General features: G+C 40.0%; 1 protein-coding gene across 1 annotated transcript in view; it reads left to right on the top strand.

Annotated features, from left to right (window-relative positions):
- zdhhc8b (zinc finger DHHC-type palmitoyltransferase 8b) overlaps positions 1 to 15,616 on the top strand; it is a 36,727-nt gene that overhangs the window by 13,980 nt on the left and 7,131 nt on the right. The window contains exons 2-3 of the mRNA XM_061278053.1: positions 14,416 to 14,537; positions 15,378 to 15,535. Coding sequence (XP_061134037.1) covers positions 14,416 to 14,537; positions 15,378 to 15,535 — 280 coding nt within the window. The remainder of the gene's footprint in view (positions 1 to 14,415; positions 14,538 to 15,377; positions 15,536 to 15,616) is intronic.

Here is a 15,616-nt window from a genome sequence, read left to right as displayed (position 1 = left end):
GAGAATACGTCAGGCTAATTAAATACAAAGAAGTTACTAAAACAACTTCCCTATGAAAATGAGCCTTGGGGGCTCATGAATTCTTAAATAGTCACCAAAAAAATATATAGTCGAGCAATCGTCACTTCCAGCAAAACTTCAGGCTGACTTTATTTCTTCTCGCCTCACCTGTTGTGATTTCGTCAGTTTTAAGAGCAGCTATAACCTTTGGAACGTGAAAATACTGTCATACAGTCATTTAACATTTACGAGGACACGGAATTTGTTTGAGCTTCACATCCCTCTCATAAAGCCTGTCCTCTGTAGAAGCCTCTTTCTCTTACCTGCTGCTGGCGCGTCATATTTTCCACTGTGGGCTGACCATCCGGCCTCAATAGTACCTCCATTCATTCATTTCAGTGAAGGAGGGGCTGCGTCCTGACGTCTGCTTTTCTCCTCTACCGGCAAATAAGTGTGCACTTAAAACGTTCAGACTCATGAACCGTTCACTTTCTTCATGGCGCAAAAGCAACTGGGCTAAGGGGATAATCCAGACTCCCGGAAGGTTATGCAGAATGAAAAAGAGACTTGTTGCCTCGTGAAAGACACCGTGTCTACCGTGCTCTTTAATAAGAGCCATCATTCACAAAATGTTTACAGTAAAGCTTTCATGCTTGTTAGTGTGAAGTGAGGAAGGTGCCACATTGAAGAGCATACTATGCCGGTCTAACGTGCATATCCACAGATGGAAAAAAGCTCTTGTCTGATGAAATGAATCGAGCCACAAATCAGTCATGTATAGGTGATTTTAGACCTATGCACAGCTCTCTCATTATGATTTATGGCTCAGAGATGAAACAAGCGCCAGAGGCTGAAAGAGGAACAATTAGCATCGCAGACCGAATGAGCCTCTCACCCTCCACCGCCAGCAACTGTCAAAAAAGTGCTGAGCATTGGCAGTCACGAAGATAAATTTTGCTCCAATTAAGTCTTTTTTTGGGCTCGAGATTGTGCTATTTATAACCCAGCAAGGTGGATGCAAACTGATCAGGATTCAAAGGCATCCCATCATGTGACATTTTCTCTCCTGAACACAGAAATGCTTATGAAGACCCTCACATCGCACACACGCATGCAGACGCACACAGTATTCTGGAATGGAATATTTGTTCTATTTCTTGATTTTACATATATTTGTCTATGTTGGGTTGTCAAAATGGTTATAGTGTCTTCTTTAATCGTTGTATTTGTTTCTGTCACATTCTACATAAATTCAACTAACCGATTTATACTCCCATATAGTATATTTATTTATACTACTATTCTCTTGACCCAACTTGTCATTCTTACAGCATTGTACCTTTTGTTCAAGGGGAGTCATTTAATCATCGTAAGCTTGACTTAGATTACATTTTAAGAAGTGTGAATGGCTCTTATCAGTATGTGTCTTGCTATTGGCTGGCACCCAGTTAAGAACCACTACCGATATTGGGTGCATATAAAAAATATGATGAATGGGAAAATGTGCAAACTTTAGATTTGCAGAAAGAGGCATTCTACAGTTAGTACAGAGCAGCATCAATGCCTGAAACTGTTAAATCTAGGTCTTGACCTCTTCTCTTCATGGTGAAGTCATCAAGTTAGGCCACAGAAAGCTAACAGGGCTTTTTAGTCGGCTTGGAACAGCATCCCATACACTCTGTCCTTTTTATCCTTTGTGAATGTTTCTGGGTTGTTGCATTGCAATGGATTTTGAGTACAAAAAAAGCCATAGCACAAAATTCATATCTAGAAAGGTTGCGATTGTGCTTGTGTGAATAGCTGCGTTCTCAGACGGCCCCCAGGGCTCTGTCAACCGTATTCCCACTTAACATTTGTACCGCTACAATAGAAATTACAGTATGTCTGCTTCTTCCTTGACACATCCACACATTTTTAACATGCTAGGAGTAGTGTGGTTATCTTTTCTGCATTCAAAGCTACATCCAGACCCAACTGGTTCTTGGGAGAGCTTTCAAACCATGCCTTGGGCCTTTCTGTCAGGGTCAGTGGAGAAGCTTGGAGATACTGGAAATGAGACAAATTGCTTTCTGGATCGGGAGGGAGAGTATTATATTGAGCAAAGTTCTAACTCGGCTGCTTCTATAAAGAAAACGGTGTTTCTCCGCTGTAAGCAAAATATATGCATGTTTCTTTCTGAATGCACAGGTCAGCAAGCATTATCATTAGATACATCAAGGCTATGTAAACAGCTACTATACGATTAATACTGCGGAATTACAAGGGCATGTATTTGCCGTGTCTGTATGTACGTATGTTTAGCTCTCTTTACACAGCGGTGGTGTTTTCGAAACAACCTTGTATTTGTACATCCACTTTAGGTGTGATTATGCATTTGTTTCCATGCATCATTTTTATTTATGAATATGTGTCGCAGAAGGTAATGTGCACTTCACAATCTGTGCTTGGGACTGAGTTATAATGCAAAATATGCATGTAGTGATATTCTGCCCTTTAGCTTACCGTATTTTCCGCACTATAAGGCGCACCTTCAATGAATGGCCCATTTTAAAACTTTGTCCATATATAAGGCGCACCGCATTATAAGGCGCACCTTCAATGAATGGCCCATTTTAAAACTTTGTCCATATATAAGATATATACATGCCGCGGGCCGGACTTTGGACACGCCTGCTGTAGTGGCTCAATATTGGTCCATTTATAAGGCGCACCTGATTATAAGGCGCACTCTCGGCTTTTGAGAAAATTTGAGGTTTTTAGGTGCGCCTTATAGTGTGGAAAATACGGTACTAATGTTCCTTTTTAATTGAGAATCAAGTCTCAAGTATGACGCCTCAGCTTCCTAAGGACAAGCTGGGCTTTTTGTTTCTGTGATTGTTGACTTTGTATAACGGTAGGTGATGTTGATAGAGATGATAAAACAGTGCTGTTTCAATACTCTGACTAGATCATTGCCGTCCTTAATTGGCTCCCTGGTTGCACCAAAAACCTCCTGATAGTTTGTCACTAGTATGTGAATGTTACTGTCCTTACATGACCACATGCATCATAATCCTTATGAGGATGCATGACTATGGCGTCCTCCTAAAAGTGCTTTGGGTCACATGAAAATAGAAATTTGTTACGTAAACATTTCATCATTGTTTTTCCCAGCATTGTGAGACTGAGACTGATTTGTTTGACTTTCCTCACTAATCTTGCAGGACGTGGCGCTTTTGTCTCTCAGTTTGAGAAGAAGTGTGCACACAATGCTGTTGCTGGAAGAGCGAAAGCAGTGGCATTCTCGTGGGTGGATTGGAGAGGATTTGGTCCTTGAAATAGAAGCACCTGTTCATCTGGGATTAGTAGGGAGCAGAGCTCTATTTTGGTTCAGATGGGACGTACTCCCACCACACCCTATGCCCTAATGACTGCCTCAGAATGTACGTATATACTGTATACTATATACTTTTAAGTGAGTGGTTCTCTGGCGTGAGTCTGTGGGCTGTAGCGCTAATTATCCTTCCCTCGACCAACTGGGAGAAAATGCTGTTGGTAAAATTCTTGTTTGCTATTTGCCAGCTCAGACATGCAAATGCTTACGTAACTGTGTTAATTACTACGACAACTAGGCTGAAAAGCATTCACACTGAATGAAACCAGGATACATTAAGAGGTGAAAGGCCCTAATAGGAATGAGCCTCAGGCAGGGTCTAGTGATAATGAGGTGGCTCTGACTGTGCAGGTGAGAATAAGGTCAGAACTGTATAAACATGTTTAAATTCCAAGTCACAATCATACGCTTGAGTAAACTTTGCGAAGTTCATTTTTGGGCGAGGTAGTTGGCTTTATTCATCTCTAACTAGTTTCATGGGCTGTTTGCTGACAGACTCTTGAGGTTAAGCTCAAGAATGAATACTTTGATGTCTGCATCTAGGCAAAGCTCTGGTTTTCCATCTCCAACTTGTCATGGTTACAGGGACAAAAATACCTCGGCACCTTGATAAGCAGATCAGACTTTAGACATTGCGCTAGAATTTCATTAAAGCACAATTCACCAGACTGTCAGCACCTTATTGAAATCAAGCAGATGGCATGGCCCGAGTATCGGGGACATTGAGTGGAATCTTCGTAATAAGGGAAGAAACCAGCCGGCAGCTCGCAAGTCAACACCTTTTCATAAACTGTTTACCGGATCCTCTAATGCCTCAGAGCAGCTAATAATCAGGAAAAGTCAGCCTCATTAAACTGCTTGTAATGCATTTGTTTATGAAGGCAGCAATTCTGTATTTTTGAAAAATGTACTTTCTTTCTTTCTTTCTTTCTGTCTTTCTTTCTGTCTTTCTTTCTTTCTTTCTTTCTTTCTTTCTTTCTTTCTTTCTTTCTTTCTTTCTTTCTTTCTTTCTTTCTTTCTTTCTTTCTTTCTTTCTTTCTTTCTTTCTTTCTTTCTTTCTTTCTTTCTTTCTTTCTTTCTTTCTTTCTTTCTTTCTTTATCTATTTATCTATTTATCTATTTATCTATTTATCTATTTATCTATTTATCTATTTATCTATTTGATATGGACATCACAATAACATTGGACAAAAATCAGATGCACTGCACAAGTGCTAATTTTCAGCATAATTAAGAGTAGAAATCCTTTTTAACCGATTTGTGGAAGAATGGAGGCTCTTTTTTGCACACTTTGCCCCAGTGGGGGTTTAGCACAAACAGTCTATATTTACTTACACAACCTATATTTACTTACATCCCCTGGCAAAAAGGTTTGAATCGGCTGGATGATCAGCAGTGGCGTGTGAATCGGCTCAAGTTGTGAAAGAACATACTGACGGTCTCCCGTTATTTGTTAACACTGTTGCAATATCAATTATGGAAACAGTTTTGACGTGAATGCCCCCACTCATGTATGTGCACTTGTGCTGTCGAGAGCTATAATCTGCTGTATGCTGGAGCTACACAGCCTCCATTGACAGCAGGTCATCCAAATTTATTGACCGCACCCCCCACCTCAGTCTGGACCCCTCTTTGTTCCCACGTTCCCATAGAACCCTGGGGAGACCCTGCCCAGTGCCGCCAGCCACTGTGGCCTAAAAGAATCATTGTTTTGTCTTGGTGCTTGCGGCTCACTATATCAATGGCTCTCTTTGTTTCCTCTGCAAGCTTGTTAGACGTTGAACCTCATCCCAACATGTCCAAGACGCGGCAGACTACATTTGTTTCTTCTGCACCGCTGGAAAAGCTTGCAAAATATCCAGTCGCACATTACAAACAATCAAATAAAGGGGAGCTACAGTATGACATCATCGCCAAGCTGCCATACTCCATCTCCTCTGAGACTCCGCGCCCTGATTTTCTATTCTCCGGCTCTGTAAACGGACGTGCGCGAGATCCACAAGAGCAAGTTTTGCTCGTGCATATGATGTTTGCATATGATTATTGCAAGGTGTACTATATATGCGTTGGCATGCCATGCATGTATATGTATGTGAGACAAACCTCCCATCAGCTGACTGACGTCACCATCCTTCAGGCATTGGGGGGGAAAAAGCCCAGTATGACAATCTGTAATTAAAATCCCTGAAGAAGATGTGAAGGAGGCCACTGATGAGTTATGTGCAAGGGGGGGGATGAAGGAGGAGTGTTTAGACAAGGTGGAAAAGAAGTGCTCCGGGGAAGTAAAAGCACCTGCCTCCACTTCAGGAATCAAGATGGATTAAGGGGAACAACTGAGGAAAGGAATGCTGGAAGGGAATAAGAGCGGTTCTGAGCTATAATTGAAGAACATTTTTATCCTCAGTAAATTTGTTGCTACAGCCCGTTTGGCTACATCAATGTAGCACGGTCACAGGAGATGACGTTGATTCATGTTAAATCCGCGCAATTGAATAATTTCCGCTCAGGATTTTCTAAATTAATAAAATTCTATGGTTTAATCCTCTAAAACTAGCGTTACCGGATTTTCATATTTAGTGGTTTTGAAGTTGCTGGTGTAATTTGAATGGAATAAATCAGCACCGCATTTTGACAGTGTAAGTACTTCACTTGTGAAGATTAAAACCAGATTGACAGCTCATGAATCTCAATTGGATTTTACTTTTCATGCCAAATGGATGCTTTTTTTTTATGGAAAGTGGGGTTAAGTCGAGTTACTTGCTAGCACAATTCATTAGAAATAAAGAGGATGACGTTTTTAAGCATTTTGGAAGCAAGGAGTTTGGTGAACATCAATAGTCATCAACTATTAGCGTTCATTTTTTCTTCACACTCCCATGAATTATACGTTTAGAGAACTCTTCTACTTTTGTTGTGCATTGCTAAGAGTCAATCATTTACATAGAAATGCTTCATGATTATCATTTAATGAGTCGTAGTAATGTCACCTAACCATTTTTTTAAAACCTTTTTGTTCCAACTGTCTTATCTAAAAGGGAATATTTGGTGTTCTATAATTAATACTATTGTAGGCTACACACTCTAAAAGGATTGGATGATGTATCTTTGAACAAATGACAACACGAGACATTTGTCAGACTTAATTGACACAGCTAATCTTTCCATCAAGCAGTCATCTTAACAACCATTTGCATTTCAATTATGTGTATTAGTAATACCGGTCTTAAAATTTGTCATCGAACTGCCCCAGTTAACTGCGACATTTCGACTTAAATCAATATTCAATCTGACAGTGACCTCAATCTTTCAATCCACGCACTGAGCCTTATGGCATCGTATATGATTGCTTAGGGTTAATCATTTTTATATTACAATTTTTCTTATGACCCAGTCCAACAGAGTCACCGGGCTTACTTTGAAAGCTCTAAATCAGAGAGATGGAGGAGGTATTTGTCAGTGCAGCTTTGCATAGAATTGAAATAGAATTGTCGCATGTCACAGAAAGAGTTAAAGCTACATACTAAAATTAGCACTGTGGAAGTTGCCAAGGTTCATACAACTGACATTTTGGGAGCTCTCTTCTCACTAGTTGTGTGTTGCAATTCAGGGTTGATGTTGCTGCAGTGTACCTTTCCTTAAAGCGGCAGTTTTTTCTTTACATTCAAGAGAGGGACTTTGTGGATTTACGATTCTACAGTAATGTTGCGAGGTGCTTGGCAGAGTTGCTCTAATGTGCTGCTTCAGTCATTCTGTCTCGCCTAGGCACAGTGACCCTGTCTGGGTGATGTCCTGTTCTGAGACGGGACCTCTCCGAGGGAGTATGAATCACGCTGGATCGTAGCCCGGTCTCAAACACTAGTGGCGACACAGTAAAAATAAATGACTTGCAGTCTCCACCGCTTACTCTGGGTTACAACTTAAAAACAATACATTGTTGTCCATGTTCAAGCATGAATGTCGTGGGCACAGACCTTCATCGAGGCTTTAACGCAGGGGTGGGCAAACTTTTTGACTCGCGGGCCGAACTAGGTTCTAAATTTGGACCGGAGGGCCGGACAAGGAGCAGATGGACGTAGGCGTTGTGTGAAGTCATATAAGCGACCTGTAAAGGTCATTGCATAAAAGATCTTGGCCTTTAGTAGGTAGTAAAGCATGGATATTCCAAACAATTTTTTTGAAAACAAATGCATTTATTAACAGCATTAAAAAAATAATAATTCACTAAAAAACTGCTATCAGTGATTCTCATAAAATACGACACTGTTATTATGAATAACAATCTCCATCACTTCAGTGCCTGCAGGTCAGATTAATGAAAGATGTTTATCTTATTAGATCACATCAAACGGCAAACATTCTGACCAAATATATCATCTTGAAGAATCGGTGAAAGCATACATCCAAATAAAGTAATCAAAACAGCAACACGGTGAGGGGTATCTGAAAATCAGAGCAGAGTTTTAACTCGCAAACACCTGGTAACAGAGGTGAGGAAACGGGAAACACCTCCTTAAAGTAAGCCTTAAGAACTTTACAGGTTAAGATTAGTCGCAAATAGGTGGTGCATCAATGTCCTTGAGCATCCTGCATTGTTTGAAAATGAGAATGGTCGCTAGTTTCAATCCCTGCTATGTGTACAAATCATATTCAAAATGCATTTTTTTACAATAAACTTGAGAGCCTCCCGTTCATTTTCAGTGGGAACAGTGTTGTTGGTCTCCCTTTTTTGCTAGTGCGTCATAGTCTGGAGTAAAATTTGTTGTGGCAATTCTTAGGCGAGATCCGAGGTGTTGGTCCGTTTACCTTGATCTGTGACGGGTTGATGTTGATGTGGCTGAACGTCACGTCGCGTACGTCGAGCCAAATTGGCCACTCTTTTTTAACATTCGGCACTCACTTCTTTTTTTCGGGCCACTCATTTTAATGGAAGGATTCCAGGGGAAGGTTTGTGGGTGGCTGTAGCGCAAAACTGCATCTGAAAGCTCAGCGCGCGGATTATAAGAATGCTGTCGTCAAAGCCCACGCTCTAAATTCGGGACTGATACGAATAGAGCGAGAGTGCGCCAAGTCCGTACTACTGAGTACGTACACGCACTTGTGAGTGTGCACCGAGCTTTCTGACACGGCTTCCGGTAGTAAATGCGCAGGCGAGCGCTTCGCCATCTACTGGAAAAACGCAGTCATTGCAGGCAAAATGGCCAAAAAAAAAAGGTTTAATAATACAATTTGTTCAGGGTTGGCGGGCCGGATTAAACGGTCCCGTGGGCCGGATGTGGCCCGCGGGCCGTAGTTTGCCCACCCCTGCTTTAACGTAATGCTTGCAAAAACTTCACCAACTATTCTTGTAGAAAAAAATATGAGTGTAAATTGCGAAAAAAAACAACAACTGCATTCCCCGATGCTGGTCGTCTGCTTCAGTAATTACTTTTATTATTTATAAATCAAGTATCGAAATAATCAATTCCTGATGCAAACTGTTGTCATCACAAAGTATTTATTCACGGGACAAGTAATAAATCAACTACCACTATGATAAGACAGAAAAAAGTACAGCAAAATTTGAATTCAAAATGAAACTTTTGATAGTGAACATGGAAATAATGACTTTTTTATTCTTAACTCTCATACAAGTCCAGAAATAAGTGAAGCATTTGTGTAGTTCATTTCTTTGGCCTTTCGCTGACAGAGCTGAAGTTTCATAAAATGTGTTAAAATCTCATGATATTTCTGACCTCAAAGTTTGTGCGAGACCTTTTTTTTCACATATTTTGGTTAAACCCCAAATTATATGACTTCGGAAACATTCAACTTTGGAGGTTCCACTCTCGGCATGGATGAAATATGACGTATGACGAAAGATGTGGCTAAATGGTTGGAAGAATATTTGCATTTGATAAATTCAGGTTGACATATTAAAGAACTTTTCCTGTTGCTGCAGCCAGTTACGACCAAGTCTATAATTCTTTGCACTTTGCAGTTTTAACCAAGACAAATTCAATGACAATAAAAGTTTAGTGTTTAGTAAACCCCCAATATCACGAGTCGCGATATGCGGTTTTGGTGTGGTGGTGGGGGGGCACGTGCATGTTTGTTTTTCGGCCAACCTGCCCCACACAGGATTTGGCCTAGTGCTTTAAACTGATTGACGAATTGTTCATTAAGCTGATTAGTCGAGCAGCAGCAAAAATGTTCAAATATATCAGGGTTGATAGCAGTGGTAAAAAAAAGAAGGGAGCTGTGCAATTAAATGATTTGCTTTTTTTTTTTTTTTTTTGCTTGGCTGATTGTTATTTCAGTAAAAAAAAAAACATTGTGAACGTAAGGCAAGCAGCTGCTCCGTTATAGTGCCAGCATTGCTCACCAAGCAGCACATATTTGTGCCCAATGTCATTTATAATACAGTCTAATCTTATACTAGTGTGACAAGGAAGAACAAGTATGGCTCTTTTACTCGACAAGTTTGTTGAGAGAACTCCTATTTGTCCCATTTATATTTAACGCAAGTCACATCGGTGATCGTCAGCTTTTACAAACAACACGCTCAGCCTTATAAAAACCCGTCAACATAGTGTCAGCTGCAGGCTGAGAGGATTGCTCTGTTCTCTGGAGCGCGTGTGTTTGCGCCATGTTTATTCAGTCCCGCTCAATCTCGGCTTCCCGTAGGAGGTGCGGAACGAATCGGACTGACCTCACTGGTTGGGATTGAAGCGTGTGCAGATGGCACTAGCAGATAACAGCCAAAACAGTCTTGCACTGAGTTGAAGAGGTTTGGACTACATGGTGGTTGGTCATTGTTCATTTAGGCTCGTCCAATAAAGGTCAACAACCTCAGTCAGTTACTCTTCCCATCTTCTGTCGATACGGACTATGTCGATGGGTTCTTACTTGTCAAGTCCTGGCGAAGAATTAATGTCATGACATTTGATGATAAATGTAGTCAATGAGATTAAAATTGATGTGTTCAACCATTTGTAACATCTAATGGTGAAACTCGTTTAACTCGAGTTTTGAAAAAATAGTTTTGTTGTCTCCATTTCATTAAGGTTTAGGACTGTAAAATTTAAGCCTGTGTATAATGTCAAATGAATCCAAAGGGAAACTTATTTACCCATTTAAAAGTAAATATTATGGTGATTATTTAAACATTTTGCATTCAACTGAAAATGTGCTCAAGCAATGATGGCATAGCTTGCAATTTTCACATGGGTTGTGATTGCTTGTTACCTAAAGCCAAGTCGACAGTAAGTGGCAAAATGTTCTTAAAGGTGTTAATTGTACATGAAAACTAATGTTATCTACTTCACAAAATATTAACTTTTTACTGCTTAAAACCACTAAACACGTATCCTGTTGAATAAAGTTGAAAAGGTGCATACATTATGTACTTTATGTCTTTATAAACAATCAAAAGGCAGAGAAATGTACATTTTAGTGAGGAGTATTGCCATCTTTAATTTACTACTGTATTTGCAGTACAATATTAACAATACAAGTATATATATATACCCTGTTTGAAACCTCGTCAGACACTGAAAGCTGCGAAGGACGGTTACTATAGTAACTGTGGACAAAAGAAAGTATCAAAAGTAGTGTTTCTTTGTGAAGGAACGTCACCAACGACTGACCTTTCATACGTTGTTTGCCAGTTATTTTCAAGTCTATTTAAACATGGATCTTTATAAAAAGATTTTTTATTTTATTGATTGTTTTTGTGTAACAATACTGTGGGGGGTTGTGGTAGTCATTGCAACAGTCGTTTTATAACTTAATATTTATGACATTTACTGGAGGCTATATATTTTTCTGGGTGCCTTATGTATGCAAAAGCTATTGAATCCAATCCCTTATCTTTGTGGCACACTCTGCAAAACAATTTATGAAAGAGCCTTGGGGGCTTCCCCTGTCTTGGCAATGGCCCCACTTGCAGGTTCTGTTGAAAGAGAGGTTTAGGAATGTGACACAAGACAACTTCTGTCGGATTTACTTCCCTGAGTGGCCCAGTCTGAGCACCGCTTATGCACCTAGTCACAATCCGGCTTCTCAAATGTAATACCCAGCTTGGGTTTCACACGGTTACATATTTCTGGCTGGGAGAGCTTTACATTTACACACAGATTCCGGCACCAGCTGCACTTTAGCAGTGTTCAGTGACCTTACTACTGTGGTCAAGATACCAGAACATAGTAGCTGTACACCTCGAGTAAAGCCTTTAGTTCTTGGCTTATGAGCCTCATTCATTCCGGTTGACCCATGGCTGTGCTCTGAACTGAGTTTGGCAGCAATGAAGATGTGTCCTCTTGTTTGAAATGATTGAATTGGAAGAGAATAGTATGTTTCTCATGCTACACAAACATGGATGTTAGAGGTACCTTGACACAAGCATTTACAAGCACACACCCATTGTTCCCTCAAATGGGATTACTTGCATTAATTATGGAACGTTTAAAATATGTCCCGTCGACTCCCATAGTGCTAACTCAGATTTCACACTCTGACATCAGGGACTTTGGCTCGTGTTTTGTTCCTGAGTGATGAAAGTCAGATGATCATCAGCATCATTTCCAGCTACCCTTGAATCACAGTTTTGCAATTCACAATATTTAACGAGTGTGTCACTTAATAATGGCTTCAAAATTAGTACAGACATTTCCTGGACACACCATGTACTAATATTGTGGTGTCCAGCACTGCTGTCTACAGACAGACTAAATCCATCCATCCATCCATCCATCCCTCCATCCATCCATCCCTCCATCCATCCATCCATCCATCCATCCATCCATCCATCCATCCATCCATCCATCCATCCATCCATCCATCCATCCATCCATCCATCTATCCACCCATATGTCAGGTGAGCTCAGACTATGCCACGTTCTTGGCCCTCTCCTCTTTGCCATTTATCATCTCCCACTAAGTCATCCTCAGAGGATTTCCCAGGCATTGCTTCCATTGGGGGAATTACAACCACCTACATATCTCCTCAAAACCTAATGTATGTGATAGACGGAACCTTGAAAAAAATAATTGGATATTAAATGATGATTGCAATATTGAAAGAAAACAAATCGAAATTAGTTCATAATTGTTTAGCACTAATTCTCTTCCACCATCTTCCCTTACCAAAACTTGGTTCAGTCTCAAACTGAGCTTTTGCTTATCAGTTCTAAATCCACTTTGGCAAAATCAAACAAAATCTATTGCCCTGCCTCCCTTCAAGTTAAGAGTCAAAGCACATATCTAAAACATTACGCAGTTTGTATACTTTTACATAAACCTTTGACTGGTCCAAACCCCTTTTCTTCACAAGACTTTTCTGAAGCTGAATTGTGATTGGTTGTGACTTGAGACTTGAATATATTATTATAAAGAACATTTTGGGGGGTGAGTTCGCTGATAAATCAGGTCATTGAAATGTGAAATGGTAGCATGAAGGAGCAAAGCACTGCATTTCATTCTAAACAAACCTCTAATGCAATTACAAGAAAGCAGATTAGCAGTGAGCCAACGTCAGATGGAAATACGTACAGTGAACCTTGCTGCTCCAAACTTGCCTTCTCAGTTCTCTTGTGTCATTGTTCTGTCAAGTCTTCATTTTAGTTGGCAGAAATGAAAAATGCTTTTAGTAGTGTTACAAGTGTACATACACTAGGTTCTATCCTGACTGAATATTTCTGAACATTCTGAAGATGTCATAGGTACATTAAATCTTTCACAAATTGCTTCCTTTCTAAACAAATGGGTATAATCAAAGGGTCATTTATATTGAGTAAATCCAGCTTTCTTATAATTTGCTGGCTCATATCGATATATCATATCTGACTGTTTTTCACACAGAGGAAATGTATCACTCTGCCAGCATGAGAACCAAGATGCCGATTAGACTTCTTTAATCCTAAGTACTTTTGTCTGCCTTTCCTCTTGCCCTCTTCAAAAGCCAGGGATGCAATATGTTTTTTCTGAGCTTCTTTTATATTCTTTTGCATCAGTGTTGTTTATATGCTCCTCTTTTGCCATCGAGGCAATTTCAATGCTAATCATATCCGCTTCATCCTATTTTTATAAACATTTTGATTACTGCAGACAATTCTCCAACATAAATAATGTTCAATGTTCTCTATAGTTACTTATACCTGCAAACCAATTAACCAATAACTGTTATGTCAACTATTTTCTCAGTCGCTACGCTGTCTGCGGGCTGAATTCAAAATAGATTCTGGCAGTTGCACTTAATTTTCTCATCTCGCTTCTGGCTCGTCTGAAGACACAAATCCTGAATTTTTAGCTGCCAGAAAAATTGCTTTTCTATCTTGCTCACTTGTAACATTTTTCACTGTGTAAATGGTAATCTTTTAGAAATCGACTGAATCGATTAACCCATCGCCTATTCCATCAGTTACTCAGGTAATACATGTGGTTGACTTTATTCCCTTTCCCATAAGAATCAAGTCAATTCAAATCAGGTCCAGCATCAATGCGTGTATCATTCAGCGAGGGTACCTGAAAATACAACCAAGCCAAAACATTCAGTCTCAAAGCCAAGAAGCATGAAGCAAGTGTGATTCTTTTCTCACTCTGTGTCCATCCATCATCTTTTGATTTGAGTTTTGACCTATTTTGATCATGGGCGGAACTCACACGAATAACATTGCTTGAATGACTGAGGGGCGGCCTGCGGCCAAAAGAAAACGTCCGTGCTCATGCAAATTGTAATCATGGCTCGGGCCGGGCTGTATATGGTGAAAAGGCAGCAGAAGCATTAAAGGACTAATTGATCCGCACTGTGGAAATGATGTAATGTAAATATTAACAAGGAAATAAAAATTTCTGTCTTTTTTTGTCACTGCTGTATCATGCTTGTTTTTGTGAAATCAAACCACATCACCCTGTACTACTTTGCTCCCAGGAATCATGTTACCTGTGATGGTTATTGATTTGTTTTTTTTAAACAAGAACAAAGGCTCACTTAAGATTGCAGGCTACGCAGAGATGAAAACACAACACATAGAAACCAAGAAATTGAGCTTTATTTGTTCCTTCAGGTGCCCCTGGTTGACCAAGGTGATTTCACCTATCGTCCCTCTCTACAATGGCTTTGTCTTCCTCTTTGTCTTGGCCAACTTCAGCATGGCGACCTTCATGGACCCTGGTGTCTACCCCAGAGGTTTGTGTGCAGCCCTCTGCAACGGTTCCTTCTATTTTTTACAGAGGAAATTTGACAAAATGTTAAGCAATAAGCTTTACGCAAGACTGATTATTTTCCAAGAACATAAGAATCACTGTGGATCTTTTGGTTTACAAAAACACTGCTGTCAAACAAGCCGCTGAAATCATTTTTTGTAAGAACTTGTGTTTGCGGAGAGAATCGCTGAAGTCATTCAGCTTTTTGAATTCAGAACTACAAAGCTGATGTTAATTTATTTTATCGTTAGCCATTTGTTCTGTTGAGATATTTGACACAGTGACTAAGGGAATTGCCACTTTGGTGATGGCAAGCCGTCACCGTGGCATACGTAGTTAGTTTCATGCTTGTATTTCTATGGTACATGCCACATACTATCCTCCAACTCCCCAAGCAATTTATGATGTGCAGCAGATAGATGCCAAATGCCATTTCACTGAGTTTGCTGCATTTGCTTTATGTATACTCAATGGTTTGATTTTTTTTTTTTTCCACCAGCAAACTTAATCCTCAGATAGAGTTATTGGGAAAGGTTGTAGCTCTATGAATTTATGCTGTGCAGCAGAGTCCATGTTCATGACTATAAATATAATACAGGGGCTGGAAGGGAGAAATTTTCCTTTTTTGAAAAATATTACAAACAGCTGCTACTATAAATATTATTTTGTTGTTTGAATAATTGTCTATGTGTGACAATTAGCCTAAAAAGCACATTAGAGGTTGTGTTTTTGTTTAACTGTAACAATAATGACTGCTGTTTTTTTTTAATAACCTAAAAAGCGCTCCAAAATCCCTTGCCTGACTTTGTTCGTGTATGCACAGCGGACGAGGATGAAGACAAAGACGATGATTTCCGGGCACCTCTCTACAAGAATGTGGAGATCAAGGGCATTCAGGTTCGGATGAAGTGGTGTGCCACCTGTCACTTCTACAGACCACCTCGCTGCTCACACTGCAGTGTCTGTGACAATTGCGTGGAGGTGGGTGTCGAGAAATGTGTTTGAGAATATGAATACATATTTAACCACAGCAAGGCTCTCAATTGTAGTACGCTGTGGAAG

Source organism: Syngnathus typhle, linkage group LG5, assembly GCF_033458585.1.
Source record: "Syngnathus typhle isolate RoL2023-S1 ecotype Sweden linkage group LG5, RoL_Styp_1.0, whole genome shotgun sequence".
Taxonomy (NCBI): domain Eukaryota; kingdom Metazoa; phylum Chordata; class Actinopteri; order Syngnathiformes; family Syngnathidae; genus Syngnathus; species Syngnathus typhle.
The sequence above is the reverse complement of the archived record's forward strand: the minus strand, read 5'-3'. Positions and strand labels throughout refer to the sequence as shown.